The sequence below is a fragment of the Epinephelus lanceolatus genome, chromosome 23 (assembly GCF_041903045.1).
Source record: "Epinephelus lanceolatus isolate andai-2023 chromosome 23, ASM4190304v1, whole genome shotgun sequence".
Taxonomy (NCBI): domain Eukaryota; kingdom Metazoa; phylum Chordata; class Actinopteri; order Perciformes; family Serranidae; genus Epinephelus; species Epinephelus lanceolatus.
Window position 1 is genome coordinate 14918826 of NC_135756.1, and position 16392 is coordinate 14935217.

The window sequence follows — 16392 nt, forward strand, 5'->3', positions numbered from 1 at the left end:
TTGTTTTATTGTTGTAATTTTCTCATCTTGCAAAACTTTATTTACAGCTGTTCATATTATCCTTTAATTTACTTTCAAAAATACGGAGAGAGCTTGCCATACTAATATCCCAACGCAGTTAGTTTCAGTTTAGAGGCATAAAAACAGAAAGCGCTCTTAGCAGTACATTTATGGGACACTTGAGGAACATTTAAAAGTGAAGCAGTGGAGGACCTCGACGATCCAGCTGGAACATAAAGTAAGAGAAAATCTCTGATGTATGGAGGCGCAAGGTCATTTAAAGTTTTATTAACAAGTGAAACAACTTTAAAACCAGTTATATAGTTCTGAGCCTATCTCAGCTGACACGTAGAGACAGACAACCATTCACATTCACACCTACGGACAATTTAGAGTCAACAATTAACCTGCATGTCTTTGGACTGTGGGAGGAAGCCGGAGTACCTGGAGGAAACCCACAATGACACGGGGAGAACAATGCAAACTAAGCAATTAAGCAAAGGCAGAATGAACAACATTCAAAGTTGGTTGATGCCCAGAAATGTCATGAACACAGCAAAATAATAAAATACAAGCAGAGGGCAGGTTCTCTGCAGATACAGACACTGCAAAACACTTGTAGTGGGTCATAAGTGGCAGTTGAGAGGGATTATTTTTGCACGAGTTTACACTTTTTTTCTACTTATTCCGCCTTTAAGCCTTGAAAGATTATTTAAAGGCAGAAGCTAAAGCTTGTTTGTGCATGTGCACCTCTTTTTGTTGTTGTTTTATGTCTTATTAAGGGCGTAATTTCCTACTTTGGTCCCTCTCACTTTGATAGTTTCAGTTTGATTTGCTCACGAAGAGCTCACTAAACCGTGTCCTCCACCTGTCCAACCGCCAAACTCCAGATGGGAGACGCTCCCATCTGGAATGATCAAAATATTAAAATGCTGATTGCCTTCAGTTACAACAGTGCGCCCACAGCATTTAGGCTTTACAGACAGAAGTGCACTTTTTCTGCTGCTCTGACCACGTACAAGCTGCCCTTCCTTATCGGTAGAGGTTGTTGGGGCTGTATGCAGGTTGTGGGGAAGACTGCAGACACTACTGAGGGGTGATAAAAAGTTCCCCAGCCACTATGCATTTTTATGTGAAAGAAAAATAATCCAAGACGAACTGACCATCAATCGAAAATAATGCAGTACAAAAGAGTGCTCTTTGTAGAAGAAATAAAACATTATTTATTGAGTTTAAAGGTTTGTTTCTGACATTGGAAAAGGTATAATGAATATTTTTGTTTTTTAATAACATAATAATGTTGGGTTAATGCATTGCAATCATGGTCTGTATAAATGAGGAAGAAGTGGATGTAGCCTCCGGCTCTAAAAAGTGAATCAAATGTGGAAGTGCCTGAAACCTGCCTTCTTTCTAATGGCCATTCTAATGGATGTGAAAATGACTCAACCTCTCATTTGATTTATTGCCTTGGTGAACATTTTCTTCCATACAGCATGATGTAATGTTCATTTTGTAAATTATGGCTCAATTTAGAGGAAAATAGACGATGAAGCGGGGTATGCTTTAGGGCGTGGCTACTTTGTGATTTACAAGTCGTCACCGCAGACACTTGTCAGCCAAGACAGAGACGCAGCAATTCATATCCAATGTCTCATCAAAGTCTGGTCACTTCTGGCTCCAAAAATCAAAGATGGTGACAACTAAAATGCCAGACTTGAGGCTTCATGGAGGCTACAGCCACTTCTGGTGGATTGATGGATTGCCTCATCCAGGGTGGGAGAGAGTTACTGCCTCAAGCAAAGGAGGTCAACTACCTCGGGGTCTTGTTCACAAGTGAAGGTAGAATGGAATGTGAGATAGGTCGACGGTTTGGTGCAGCTTCTGCAGTGATGCGGGCGCTGCGCCGGACCGCATGTGAAGAGAAAGCTGAAACGGAAGGTGAAGCTTTCAATATACGGGTCCATCTACGTCACAACCCTCACCTGTGGTCATGAGCTCTGGGTAGTGACCGAAAGAATGAGATTACAGATACAAAAGGCTGAAATGAGTTTCTTCTGTGAGGTGTCTGGGCTCAGCCTTGGAGATAGGGTGAGGAGCTCGGACATCCAGAGGGAACTCGGAGTAGAGCCGCTGCTCCTTTGCGTTTCCTTCAATATAGGGTTCAAATATGTTCTGTGGCTTCAGACAGATCTTTTTGTTATTATTTTTGGTCAAAAATGGCTCTTTTGATAGTAAAGGTGGCTGACCACTGGCATAGACGAATACCACTTCATGTTATATATCTGCATATACATTAGGGCGATTTATTGTTTTCTTCTGGTGGTCCTTGTCCTTGAAAAGATACAGATTCAGCTTGAATTTGAAGGAGTACATTAAAGGAACAAAACATTTATTGGGGACAAGCTTTCTCAAGTTTAGCTGAGACTCGTAGGTACCCACAGAATAATTCAGATATTTTAAGATCAAAGTTCAAGGACTCTTTTTTAAAATGGCCAAGCCAGTTGTTCCTTTGCCAAAATTTAGCCTTAATTTGGAGCGTTATTTAGCCACCTTCCTGACAAGCTATGGCAAAATGGTCGGTACCAATGGATGCCTTAGGTTGTCTAGTTTTACATGTTATCACTACCTACAGTAACATCGGCCTCCAAATATTTTTAACAGGGGGTTCATGGTCCCCCTCGGCCCCCACTTTGGGGCACCACTGTACTTTTGGTGAAGAACCTGTGATTGTATTGAGTCCCCCCCACTTGCATCTGTGCCTTGAGCAGCAGTGCTTTCATGTGCGGCGTATCTCTCACAGTATTTATTTAAGCATGATAATCACAGGGCTGCACACATACGCTTATTCACATCTTAGTGTCTGAAAACAGTGACTCCAGAACACCAGGCAATTATGCCCTTGTCTGTTAATCCTAATGTACTGTTGCACCACACAGTGAAAAACCTCCATTTACGCTGCTTTCCATCTAAAAGTGCTCAGAAAGACGTGGCAAAAATCACTAACCAGAGAACAAAACACAGGAGGGTGAAACGGCACATGATGCTGCTGCTCAGCGAGTGGATTTGGCAGTCCTCAGATCTGGCACTTGCTGCCGTCTTCCAAACCAATATCACTTTTGTTACAGATCACTAAAGATGGTGTAATCCAGCAGTCATTATGTGCTCTGCGAGGATGCGTTTTGGTGCAAGATTATACAAGTTGCATGATCTTTATCTGTGATAGCCGCCACAGAAACTGCAGCTCGTGTGTGACTGCAGGGCAAGTAAATAAGGACGTCTGGACACTGTGATGCAGACATGGAAATATAAAGTGAATATATCTGCAGCATTGGGAGCTGGCTCATATTTGCTCATTCATTAGCACACTGACGCAGCAGATACTGAGGCTGCTGGCTGCTTTTCACTTTTCCCCTCTCTCTTTTTCACTGCTGCTTCAAATCCCCTTCACTTACTTCGGAGATTTCTCTGCTTCTGCATGTGTGTGTGTGTGTGTGTGTGTGTGTGTGTTTGGAGGCATATCAAAGCCCAAGAGCAGGGGAGGCAGGCACAGAGAGGCAGTGGCGGTTACGCAACGCTGGTTATTTATAAACCTTCCTCCCTCTCTCCTTTTCTCCCCTTCCTTCCTTCCTTTTTCCCAGTTTGCGCCTCCTCCTCACCCCCGTCGTCCTCCCCCTCTCGCTCCCGCTCCTGATAACACACGGAGCCGGCCTGATGTCCAAACATTACCAGTGCCAACCTCTCTGCCCACTGACTATGACAATGCCGCCGTTTTTCTCCTCATTGGGCACCTCGACAACTGTGACAGGTGGTTGTTACTCCAGAGGGGCAACGGCAAACAGTTAACACACAGAGCCACAGCTGCACCGCAAATTGTCTCTCTGTCGCAAATTGTAGCGAGAAATTACACGCTCGCTGGCTATTCAGATGGGGATGCATTGTCAACATTTTATTGTAGCCGAGCAGGAGGAAAAAGGAACGTGTGCGTTTGGTGTCGTGAGGCAGTGTGGCTCGACTGCTGAGATCATACGTGTGTTGTCAAGATTCACGCCTGCTTACTCCTTGGAAATAGCCCATGCGTCCGTGTGTCTCTTTTTGCGTGCAAGGCTGTCAATTTTGTCTGATTAAATCTAGTCATACGTGCTTGTTTTCATGTTCCCTCCTCGTGTATTTGTCCAGTGGAGCTGTACAGCGCTCCTGGAAAAAAAAAATTCCACAGAAGCCTGAGCTCACATCTCACGAATCACAAGTTCACATCTGTACCTCTCAGCACGGCTTCAAAAGTGGATGTGGGCATATTTCGTGATCAAAAACTGCACGACAAGTTTGGCCCAGAGGTAACGCTTGAGTGACAGTATTTCATTTTCGCTTTTTACATCAGCTCAAATATCAACACAGCCAGATTTACATTACAGTAGAAAGTAAATGACACCAGGAGGACAAATGAGGAATATTTTGCATAACCCACGAGCTGATAAATATTCATATCCGACTCCTTTAATGCTGCTATTTTCTCTGCACGATAATGTTTCTGAATATTAATACATGTGTCGCATGTGGTCAAATCTCTGGTTCCTGCATGTCTGACGGACTGTTCCCCTGTCAAACAGGCGTGGCTAGATGGTAACCCTAGATTTGCTACAAGACTGCAGCCAACATCCCATGCATTATGTTCGCATCCATACAAGATGTTGCTGAATGTAGAAGACATGGAATTAAGGAAGCAGCATTGGGTTCTTGTATTGCAGTGTCGAGCTACTGCAGGTAGTCCTAGTATACATGTGCAAGTATGGGTATGCACACTGCTTCAAAGCAAAATCCAAAGCTTGATGGTTCAACAGTGACTGGACAATTGGAAAAAAGGTTTAGGGGACGGTTAGTTGAGTACAAGAAAACCATACCCACATTTTGTTTTTTGGGAATCTATAAAAATGGCAGCTAAATGTGTTCCTCTTATAACACCAGTGAGAATTCTGCAGGATCAAACCAGACTCTCACTGCAGCCACTGCTTTAATAATTACCTGAAGGCCTCGATAAGACGTTCCACCTTCTGGGCTTCTCCCTGGACACGAATGTGGGCCTGAAACTTCCTCAGTGCTTCGTCCAGCTCCATGCCTGAGAAGTCCATCTCATCCACCACGCAACTGTTGAGCACAGAGAGGAAAGGATGAGATATTAAGGCAGGGGCAAGAAAATATATCAGAATTTCTAGCAGTATATTAACATGATGGTGGTGGTTGCTCCCTCACTGGTGGCAGGGGTGGATCTACGGATGTACACTCAAGATAAAAAGTCCACTCGTCCGCCTCCCAGCCACACCATCACTCTGCTTACTGCAGGTATTAGCTACGCACGGACACCGGGGATAAGACTGGGCCCCGGCTATCTCCTCTGTGCCACAGCTGCCAAGACACACACACACATTCCCATGCACACATACACCCATACAATCCCTCAGAGCAGAAAATCCTCCTATTACCTGACAACCCCAGCTTAATGACTTTAATTAAAAAAGCAAAATATCCCGTCCAATGAGTTCAGGGGGATAAATACAACGTGGGCAATTTGGAGGTGAAATGAGGTTTTGAAGTGAAAGGTGACTTTGGAAACGAGTTGGGAGGTTTTAAAGTTTCCCTTGCTTTGATGTGAGGTGTTCTGTCGGGGTACAAAGTGGAATGATAATCGAACTATGAAATTAAAGTCATTTTTTTTCCAACGCTCGCATCGGCTTTCATGTGGTACTCCAAACCTATCCACACTGGTTGGAGATAATCTTTGCCTCCGTTACTATGAGCCCATTGATGGTCATGGACAGCAGGTTCAAAAGAACGATGACGCCGCTGATCTCAGAATCCTTTAAAAAACACAGTATGTAGTGATCCTTAATACGGGATGTAGTGGTGTCAAGACATCGCGTCCTGCTTCTGATCTTTTCTGTTTGTTGTACTACAGGAAACACTGGAGTACATGCATGCACATACACACACACACACACACACACACACACACACCACATGAAGATGGATTACTGTGAACAAAGCGAGTTAATGAGGTGAGTACTTGACTGTGACACATGCTGCTCCAGCAGAAAAGAGTCAGATAGCTGAGTCTACAGTACTGCCTGACAAACCACATACCACAACATGAGACCACGGCAAAACCCACGCACAATAAAAATACCATGAACTGTAATCTATTTAATATAGTACTATCAAACCTTGTATTACGAGAACTATACCTAGTGGTGCCATTCAAATACAACTACCATAACTACTTCTCATATGTCCATACTACCATCACTACTCCTGCTACTGCTGTGGGTACCACTAGTCCCATGTCTATTACTACTACAGTCACTACTACTGTACCACTACTAATTGTCCTATATCTTTGGCTTTACAAACACTACAGCTACTACTGATTGTACTACTGTTACTACTACTCCAGCCACAATTACAACTAGTGCTATCATTTCTACTTATTCTATGTATATTATTCCAACTACCACTACCTCACCTTAATTACATCTGCTATAGCTTTTACTGCAACATCTGGGCAATGTGTATTACTGTGGTCACCACCTCTACTCCTCCATCACCACTACTAGTATTCTTGCACTTATGTCTACTGCTACTTTTGCTACTGCTACCACAGCTAATATTAGTAATTGTTTGTCATTTATTACTGCTATCACCACTATTGCTCCTCTTCTACTACTACTACCAACACTACTACAACTACTACTACACCTAGTAGCCAAAGTAGAGTCAGTGCCTACAAGGAGAACCTCAGTTTTATTACTGTTAAGTGTAACCCCCAAATTCCACCAGATGCGTGTTGGTTGCGTCTGTGCTCCGGAGCGGCAGCAGAGCCTATACGTTTCAATTCTAGTCAATGTGTGTGCTTCCACCGGCTGCAGCTGTGTTGCATTCGGCTCTGTCATAGCTGCGGCGCTCCGGAGCCCTCCACAACAGATACGCAGGACTTCTATTTTTGCTGGACGCCACAGCACAACGCAGCACTTCAGCATGGAGCAGATCGTGCGGGGTTCACAGCACATCATATTTCCCTGCACTACACCTTGAAAACGTCCTAATGGGCGGAGGCAGGCCTGAAGTCAACAGGTCAGAGGTTTTCAGACGTCATTTCACCCCGTTGACACCATGGACGAGGAGATGTTAATCATGGTGGTGCACCAAGATGTCTTCCGACTCCTCCTCTGGTTTTTTGGTTCTGTTTATAGAAACTACATCTTGTTACATCGCATGATTATGCGTGAATTCACGAGATCTCGAGGGTCCTCATGACTCCCACTGTCCGGCGGAGCTGCACCGCTCTGCACTGCAAACGCAGCCGGTGGGTATTGACGGACGGCGGAGCATGCAGCGGATAACCAGCGCAGCCGTTCCGCAACGGACACGCATCCAGTGGAATTCCCGCGTAAGAAAGTTGTACGAAAATCAACATTTAGTTTCCAGTGGGCCGTCGAAAAGGGAAGTTGGCAGAAGAGTGGAAGTACACGTGGTGGATAAATAGAGCTGCGTGTCCTCCATGTAGCAGTTGAACTGAATGTCTAATTTCGTTAACATATGGAGGTAAATAATAAATAAATAGAAGGGGCCCCAAGACAGAGCCCTGCGGAACACCACTAATAACTGTAAAAGACTTTAATCTGAAATTATAACTACTATTATTCCTGATGAATATACTATTATTATTACTATATGTAGCCTTATAGATACTACTAGTATTTGTCTTATGACTACTATTTTTTGTACTATTTTAGTCACTATTACAACTACTACTTAAGTAGTTTTATAATATCCACTTGTGCTATGTCGACTATTACTGATGCTCCAGTTTCTACTGCTACTAGTGCTATAAACCCTGTAGAAGCAATATAAAAACTATTCAGATTGTCAGTTGTCAGTGGTTGTCAGTGCTACTGCTACCATGAATATCACTACTACTCCATGTTTTACCATTACAGGCAACAGCATCACTATTACTGTCATGACTACAATAAACTGTATGCTGGTACTTTTAACCAAGCAGCAACCTCCAGGCCTGAAAAAATGAGGCCAACACAGCAGTGCCAAAAACTGCAGTTTTTTCTTTTCAGCCTGGTTTGAAAGAGCTTTGGTCTCTATGGCTAATTTTGCTGTTCATGAAAACTGTATGGGGGGTGTTTTGTTTTTATAACTCAACCATTTACATTTTATGAAGGCTTAAAGTTACGCATAATTAACGGCAGGCTGCTTCGAGTGACGTGTCGTCTACTGATAGTGTCCTCGGCTTCTCAGTCAGATCAACCCCTCGCTCCTTCACAGCACCAGTCTCTCACTGACATATGATCACCTCTGGTTCCAAAAATCCAAGATGGCAATGGCCGAAATGTCAAACTCAAGGCTTCAAAACAGGAGTCCACAAACCAATGGGTGATGTCACAGTAGCTACGACCATTATTTTTACAGTCTATGCTTCTGAGGTATTGACTGCTACAACTACAACCACGCTGGAGACAAGCATTCACACTGACTTTAATACCTACACCTGCATGATATTGGTGAGAGGAAACCAGACCAGCCACAGGAAACACATAAGCAGCATACACTCTACACAGAAAGGCCCAAGCAAAGCCCCGCAAAGGTAAAGCTTAAAGTACACAGGGACTTCGACATGATCCTCCTCTTGATCAACTCGCTTGACTGTTGAGCCTCTCTCATCGCCCTCCTCATGACTCACTTCCCTGCTCCACCACCTCTCCCTCTCCCTCCTTCCCCGGCTGTCACTCCTTGTTTATGTAACATCAGACGAGATGCTCTCCGGCCTAACTACATCAGCCCTTCTCCTTCCCATACACACATGCGCGCATGCAGACATGCTGTTATCATTCATAGACTGCGTTGATCTGCATACAGTACCTGGCAGGGTAATAGACACATCTGTCTGCATAGCAAGACTTAAACTGTGTGTTAACAAAGCTGTGATGGCAGGTACACTTACACACACACACACACACACACACACACACACACACACACACACACAATGCAAATATAAAGAAGCAGCAGGCCAGATGGAACCATATATTGAGAAGCCAACGAGTACAACGACACACCGAAAACAGATCTCATTTTTCCCACTAAACAAGTACACTACATTATCAGTAAATGAGTCCTCAGGGTGCCACATTTCTTGAAGCCCAAATCTATAACCACAATTTGGCTTAACTGACTTGAGACGTTTTAACTATTGTTGTTTATGCTTGAAGAAATGTGAAGGGAACGAGGCATCATTAGCTTTAAAAGGAGACGAGGAAGACGACAAAAAACACATATACGCACACAGTCAGAAGTCACATGCTTTTACACACACTCTGTCTCACACACACGTTCAGGCTCCGTAAATCAACCTGAGTGATTTTCACATTAGACTGCAATCCCTCACCCGCTCTCCTGTGACTACACTTTATCGAAAGTGCTCTCACGCACACTTTGCACTCTTCTATCATGTTGCTCTTCAACATCACTTCCACTCAGAGCGTGGCTGTGTGACTGCTCTGCAGGAAAATAAGAAAAACATACATCTATGTATCCCAAATGTCACCTGCGCTGGAGTGTATCTGCGCTGTGAATCGGAGTTTGAAGCTTTAAAAGCATAATCCTGTTAATCCAATGTATTTGGAACCATGATGGTGTCCATTTAAGAAATATGGATATTAGATGAGGGCGGCCTGGGGTGGACAACTTGGGAGAGTGCTGTGTCGTGTCTGTCTGACTTTGCGAAGTCTAAAAGTGTGTTTGATAACTTGGACAAAAGGGAGGACAAAAGAAAAATCTGCGGCACCGCCTCTGGTTGATATGCAAATGTAGAGGTAATTGGTAAATGGGAGAATGTAATAGATTAAAAAAAGACAATTACTAAGATAAAGTAAGGAAGTTGTTGAAAGATGTAAAGAGCAGGAGTGAAAATGACCTCTGCAGCTTCAAGGCAAAGAACCACTTATCAGGTTAATGACCTGGAATGAAACATACAGGGTGAATGAGTCATGTGCATGTGAGTGTGTCACAGTGTCTTCATATGTATTTGATGAGTAATACAATATGGAGGCGTCCCTAAACAAATTAAGTTCATCTGTCTTTCTGTTTTATATTAATTCTGCTGTGGCTGTGGCTCTGGCAGAGCTTTTAGAAGTCTGAGAAAATAAATTTGACGTTTTCATGATTATCTGGGCTTCGACTGGATGGTTTAAGGGTGCTCTCACACCTGCCCTGTTTGGTTCGGTTCAATCAAACCCAAGTTTGTTTGCCCCCTAAGTGCGGTTTGTTTGGGCAGGTGTGAACACAGCAATCACACTCAAGTGTACACCAAAACAACCAGACCGAGACCGTTTTGAAGAGATGGTCTCTGGTTACAACCGAACTCGTCAAAGCGGTGGACGCTCGCATCAGATACCACCGCACAAAGGCACCATCCTCAGCATCATGAAATGCACCAGCTGGCAACTAACGTAGTTTAAAGAGCAAGAAAGTCCCAATACGGGGGTGGGCTGTTGGATGGGTCAAACACACTCCAGACTTTCACCCAGGAGCCCTCTGTTCATTTTCCATGTGACACGAAAGGTCAGTTATTCTAATTAGAAAGTAGTGTAGTAAAATGTGTACCATGCTACAGTAGAGATGTATTCATGTGACATGTTATATGTAGCGTTACATGACGTAAGTGACAACCGTAGTTACATTTTTCTAAACCTAACCATGTGCTTCTGTTGCTGAAACTGTTTGGTTCGGTTCAATTGAACTCAAATTCTTTTGCCCCCTCAGTGCGGTTTGTTTGGGCAGGTGTGAACACAGGTGCGCACCAAAACAACCGGATCGAGACCTTCTTGAAGAGGTGGTCTCAGTCCGGTTACAAATGAACTCTGGTTGGGTTCGTTTGTGGTGAGAACGTGTTCCGACCTGGATCTGAACCAACTGCAGTCACATGACACATTGTTTGGGTTAAACATGAGCATGTTACAGTCCTGGAGGATTATTAATGTGCACCTCCTCCTGTACTGCCTTAATATGCACATTCAGCACATCCAATGCATCAAAACATTGTTTTCTAGTTGGAGCCGCGCCTCGTTTTCAAACTGTATGGTTTGACTAAAATGAACATGAACAAATGTTTACTTCCTGGATTTTTCCCGCAGGGAAATTCTGACCAATCAAGAGCAGCTTTCTCACACAAGGCATTTGGACTTTGTAAATTCTGCCATGAGAACACGAACCAACTCTAAGCAATTATACAACTTTGTAATAAAATTAGTCCCTGATTTGGACCAAAGCAAGACAACTCTAGGTCTGAAAGCACCCTAAGACTCCCAAGTTCATGGAGGTGCAACACAAACTGACAACACAGCCCCTTTTGAAGGCACAAACCTTAAATCAAGTCAACCAAACTGGTTTGAATTCTAAAATACATGAATGCTACATGATTTTTTGTTGAAAAGCTGATCATGTGGAATCAGTTAAGATGGTGTCAACCAATCAAGACTAAGGATTTAAAAGGAACTGTACACCTAGAAGATTGTGTCTTTAAGTGGCTACCCTCATTCATGTTTTGGTATCACCTTCATAAATTCATAAAAACACAACTAAGTAAGTAAAGAAAATGAATGCACAATACCACAAAGGTCACATACAACGTCTCCACATGCTGGTGGTTTAGGCCTTATTTAAAGGTGGCACTGGCCAAAACTATGAGTAAAAATACCAACACCAGGAGCTACACTCCCTCTATTCTGCTGAGGTTGTTTATGAAATCTCCAAAACCATATTTACATTATCAGATGGTGGCTAAATTGTCTTTTGTTTCTCACCTCTTGTCTGATGGAATAATGCCAATACAACAGCAACATTGATTTTAATATCAATGTGATAAAAGAAGCTGAAAACAAAAAAGGGCAGGAGAGGTTTTTATTTTATTTTTGTCTCATCAGCTTGTTATCGTTGCTCTACTTATTCTGTCCTGCAAGTCAGCCTAGATTTAAAATCTGAAGAGTCATGTGAGGGGCTTGTTTTTTGGATCATGACACTTCAATTTCAGCTTGTTTTCATTTGTTTACTATGATGAAATGATAATGAAATGTGAATGTCTGAAAAATAACAGCTTTGACACAAGTGGATACTGAAGTCATGATTGAGGTTTCACATTTAGGTGTCAGGGAATCATCTGACCCAGGGCAGAGTTCCAAATGTAGGAAATCTACTGTAGGCATAGTCACCTCAGGCGTCAACACAACTTGCAACTGCTATATTGTGACTAATAGAGCGAAGCAAATCTCCTTGTGCTAACCTCTGATCTCCAAAACATGAAGGGAATAAGAGAAGCAATTTCAAAAATAGTGTGCGCTACTCACTCTAGGACATCTCTGTTGAAGGGCTTCTTGCTGTTGCCGAGGAACTCTCCTATCATCTGTCGACTCAGGCCCTTCCTCTGCAGCAGGAAGTGGGCAACGCCGATGGGTGTATCTGGGATGAAGCCTCGAGAGATCAAGAACTGAAGGCCCTTGTCAGGATTCCTGTAACAAAGAAAAGGAGAATAAAGGAAGGGACTGAATGAGTGACAGGAATCTTGTGAGTGTGAGTGTTTCACGGCGAGACACCCCAGATAAAAACAGTTTTTTCTTTTGGGCTATTTTGCTTCCATAATATAAGAAAGAAGAAGATATACTTAATTAATCCCCAAGGGGAAATTCAAATTTTTCACTCTGTTGTCACATACACACAAGCCCTAAATACACACATGCACAAACAAGACCTATACATGCATTAAATGGAGAGATGTCTTGCTCAAGGACATTTCGGCAGTGCCCAGGAGGCAAATTGGCACCTCTCTAGCTACCAGTCCATGATCCGTATTTGGTCCGTGCAGGAACTTGAACCGATGACCCTCCAGTTCCCAACTAAAGTCCCTATTGACTAAGCGACTGTCGCCCCAGCGGTAATAATAACATTACAATATAGAAAAGACAAGAAAAGTTCAAAATTCACATTTAAATTCACCTTTTTAATTAGATAATGCCTTATTTGCATATCCAAAGCTACATTTTCAGACAACTTGTTATACTAAATGTCATTGTCTTAATGTAAGTAATCAACTGGGGAGGCTTTGGGTGATATCTATTAGTTAAAAAATTGTACCCCATCAATTTGTAGTGTCTTATTTTTGGTCTAAAAATGTATGGAACCTGACAATACATATCTCGAAAGGCCATTTCTCAAAATAAGTTCTTCTCTTAGCCAAATATCCTAACTTCAGTAGCTCTTACATAGACCAAACATACCGATTTTATTCATATCTTTAGTCTGAAAGTTTTCACTGAGGGGTTTGTTTATCTATCATTCATAGCCTGATTTATGTTACTCCTAAAAACATGGCAAAAATGTATTTTTAATTGCTGCTGACAGAAGTGATTTTCAAAATTTTCTCTGTGATTTAGAGCAAAGAAAACACTTTACACATCTATTAAAAAAGACAGGTGCACTGGAGAGAGACCAAAAAGTTGCAAAAGGACTCCCGCACACTGTCTGTCTTGCAATATATAATTTATTTGCGACATTTCGGTACTAGACCTTCATCAGGCAAACAATCTTTTGGTCATGAGAAGCCATCTTAAATAGGGAGTGGTCGTTTCTCCACAACCGATCCCATTCCCACGTGCAAACACAGAGGAACAAAATCATCATTGGGTCAATTAAACACACAATAAACAGAGACAGCAAAAAACAGAAAGCTTTGCTTTTTTGCTGTTCTGGAGAAACAACCACTCCCTATTCAAGATGACTTCTCATGGCCAAAAAATTGTTTGTCTGATGAAGGTCTAGTACTGAAACGTTAGACAGTGTGCGGGAGTCCTTTTGCAAAATTTTCTCTGTAAAAATTTTTGACTCCAGCGTGTCATAAAACAAGAACTTTGTACCTGGCTTTAATGTTCTGATATATCTTCAGGAAATGTATGCAAATCAGTGCATATTTAATTGGATAGTTCCTCATTTGCATACTTAAACATACAATTTTAGAAAACAACAAAAAAATAATTGTTTTAATTTAAGTAATCGACTGGGGAAGTTTCATGGTGATATCTATTAAGATATGTGTGATTTTGGGATGTACCAGATGAAAGATGGCCAAGAGATGTGCAAGGATGTTCAAAGACAGCCTGGGATAAAATTTGGGTTGACCATCTCACAGTGTGACTGCTGTTACTACCTACATCTACTAACCAACCAACAGAAATATGGCATGAAATGATGCACTGGCGCTAAACCCAAACAAACAGACGGACAGCAGCTCGCCATGAGGCAAAACACGCTAAAAGAAACATGTGGGATTCCAGCAAAAAGGAAAACCTGGTCGAGTTGTGGCAGCAGAAGCCTTGCCTGTATGACGTCTCCTCTGTTACCATGATCACATAAAGAGGGACAAAGCATGGATGGAAACAGAGGCGGAGTTGCAGCTGCAAGGTGGGCAACACACAGACACACTGCGGTATATAGTGCCCACAAAACTTCAGGTTATTTAACAATGTGACCCTCTATGTTGTGCTTCACAGTTGGGGAAGCAATGACCCATGCAGTATCCTTGCGCACTCAGTATGGGAAGCTAATGCATCGTACGTCATAGCCTGCGATTCAGTAGGGGGTGTCATCGTACAGTCTGCAAACATCAAATGTGATGTTGTACCCAAGTTTATTAGATCCATGTCACACAGTGTAACTGCACTGAACTTGTAAGATTGCTGAAATCTCACAGTCTGCAGGAAGCTTTAGGTGTCTCCCTTTAAAAGTGCACAGGTGTAGTGTAATGCTCTAAACATAGGTGGTGGTGTGACTGCGACAGATGATTTGCTCTTTAACATACTTAACCACACTTAGCAGCAGTAATCCACACCAACACAAAGAAGAGCTTTATTTTTGATTATTTATTTATTATAATGAGCACTGAGAGAACATTTAGGACATTTCATACTGAAAAAAACAAATGATGCATTGCAGCAGTGAGCTTCCTGCTCTGAAAATCTCTGTGTTGGCCGCTTACTGTGCACACCTGCACGGTGTAGGTGGAGACTGCTAAAAGTGATAAAACACACACGGCAAAAAGTCTCATCTGTATTCATTCCTGCGCTGAATTACAACATTCATTAACAACTACTAAACAGCTCGACACTCTGCTGAATTCCGAGGATACTGCCAGAATCATAATGGCTGATGTGGGACTCAGTTTTAAATCCCTGCTTATATGCACAGAGGCGTTCCCAAGACGACTTAGCTGGAACGAAACAGGTCTAAGATTAGCCCAAGTCAAAGTTTGTGACTTTTTATTCATTTAATGACAACTTCTTCAATGTGGTGGTTTACCAAAGTTGAGTTTCTATTGAGATTGAGATCTATTGGAAGATTTTAAATCAACCTAACAATCATGATATGGAAAATAAGTAAGTTAAAGGTAATGTGGGCAGTTTAAAGTCAAAGTTGTAACATTCTGGATTTTCTCATGGTATTTCCGGTTTTATTTTGAAATACTAACCTGCTGTGTCATTGCAGTTTCCTGTGTTTCCCCACCTTTTATCAACCACACCTGCTGCCCATTACTCACCTACCCCTAATTATGCTCTGAGCCATCCCTGAGTACATAAACCCAGCAGCTCCTCATGTCTCTGCTAGATTGTCCTTGTTCCTTTGTGTTATACCTTCCTAGCAAGCTTTCTCTCTCTAGTTTGGTTAGGTTTTTTATGAGTGCTACATTGTGTATAACCTTTTTGGACTGTAGTAAAGACAGTGTTTTTTTTAAACCCTACTCTTCCTCCTGTGTGTTCTCTGCATTTGAGTTTTTACCAGAGTTACTGCAAAATTAAGACCATGTAACACCTGTAAGAAGAGGAAATGCTGTCTTTTTCTTACAAAGCATTAAAAAATACTGTTGGAGGTGTTAGCTGTTTGCTGATGTAACCAAACTTTAAATAGATATTCTTTGTCTTACTGACACCAATAAGACTAGTGCTACTGTCACACTATATTTTAGCATTCAGAAATTGTCACTTTGCGACCATATTCGCAGCTCTTCAGAGGCAGAGCAGATGGGGGAAACATCTTGGGCTTTAGCCCCAAATGTTTTCCCAACAGCCCAAATCTTTTAACGTTTTTAAAATACCTTCAACTTTGTGCCATTAAGAGAATAATATATGTCTGGGACTGGACCTAGCACATTCAGCACCCTAGACAAGCTTCCCATGCTTTATTTTGGTGCTTATTAAATATAATATGGCACCTTATTTATATTAAAACTACAGTGGCTTGCAAATGTATTCACCCCCTTGGTATTCTTTCTGTTTTGTGCCTTAAAAG

The 16392-nt window shown here is 42.3% G+C and overlaps 1 protein-coding gene across 3 annotated transcripts in view; it reads right to left on the minus strand.

Annotated features, from left to right (window-relative positions):
• iqsec3a (IQ motif and Sec7 domain ArfGEF 3a) overlaps nucleotides 1-16392 on the minus strand; it is a 178823-nt gene that overhangs the window by 36034 nt on the left and 126397 nt on the right. For all 3 annotated transcript variants that reach the window (XM_033614824.2, XM_033614822.2, XM_033614825.2), the window contains 2 exons: nucleotides 12405-12566; nucleotides 5020-5142 (listed from right to left, as the gene is read on the minus strand). In XM_033614824.2, coding sequence (XP_033470715.2) covers nucleotides 5020-5142; nucleotides 12405-12566 — 285 coding nt within the window. The remainder of the gene's footprint in view (nucleotides 1-5019; nucleotides 5143-12404; nucleotides 12567-16392) is intronic.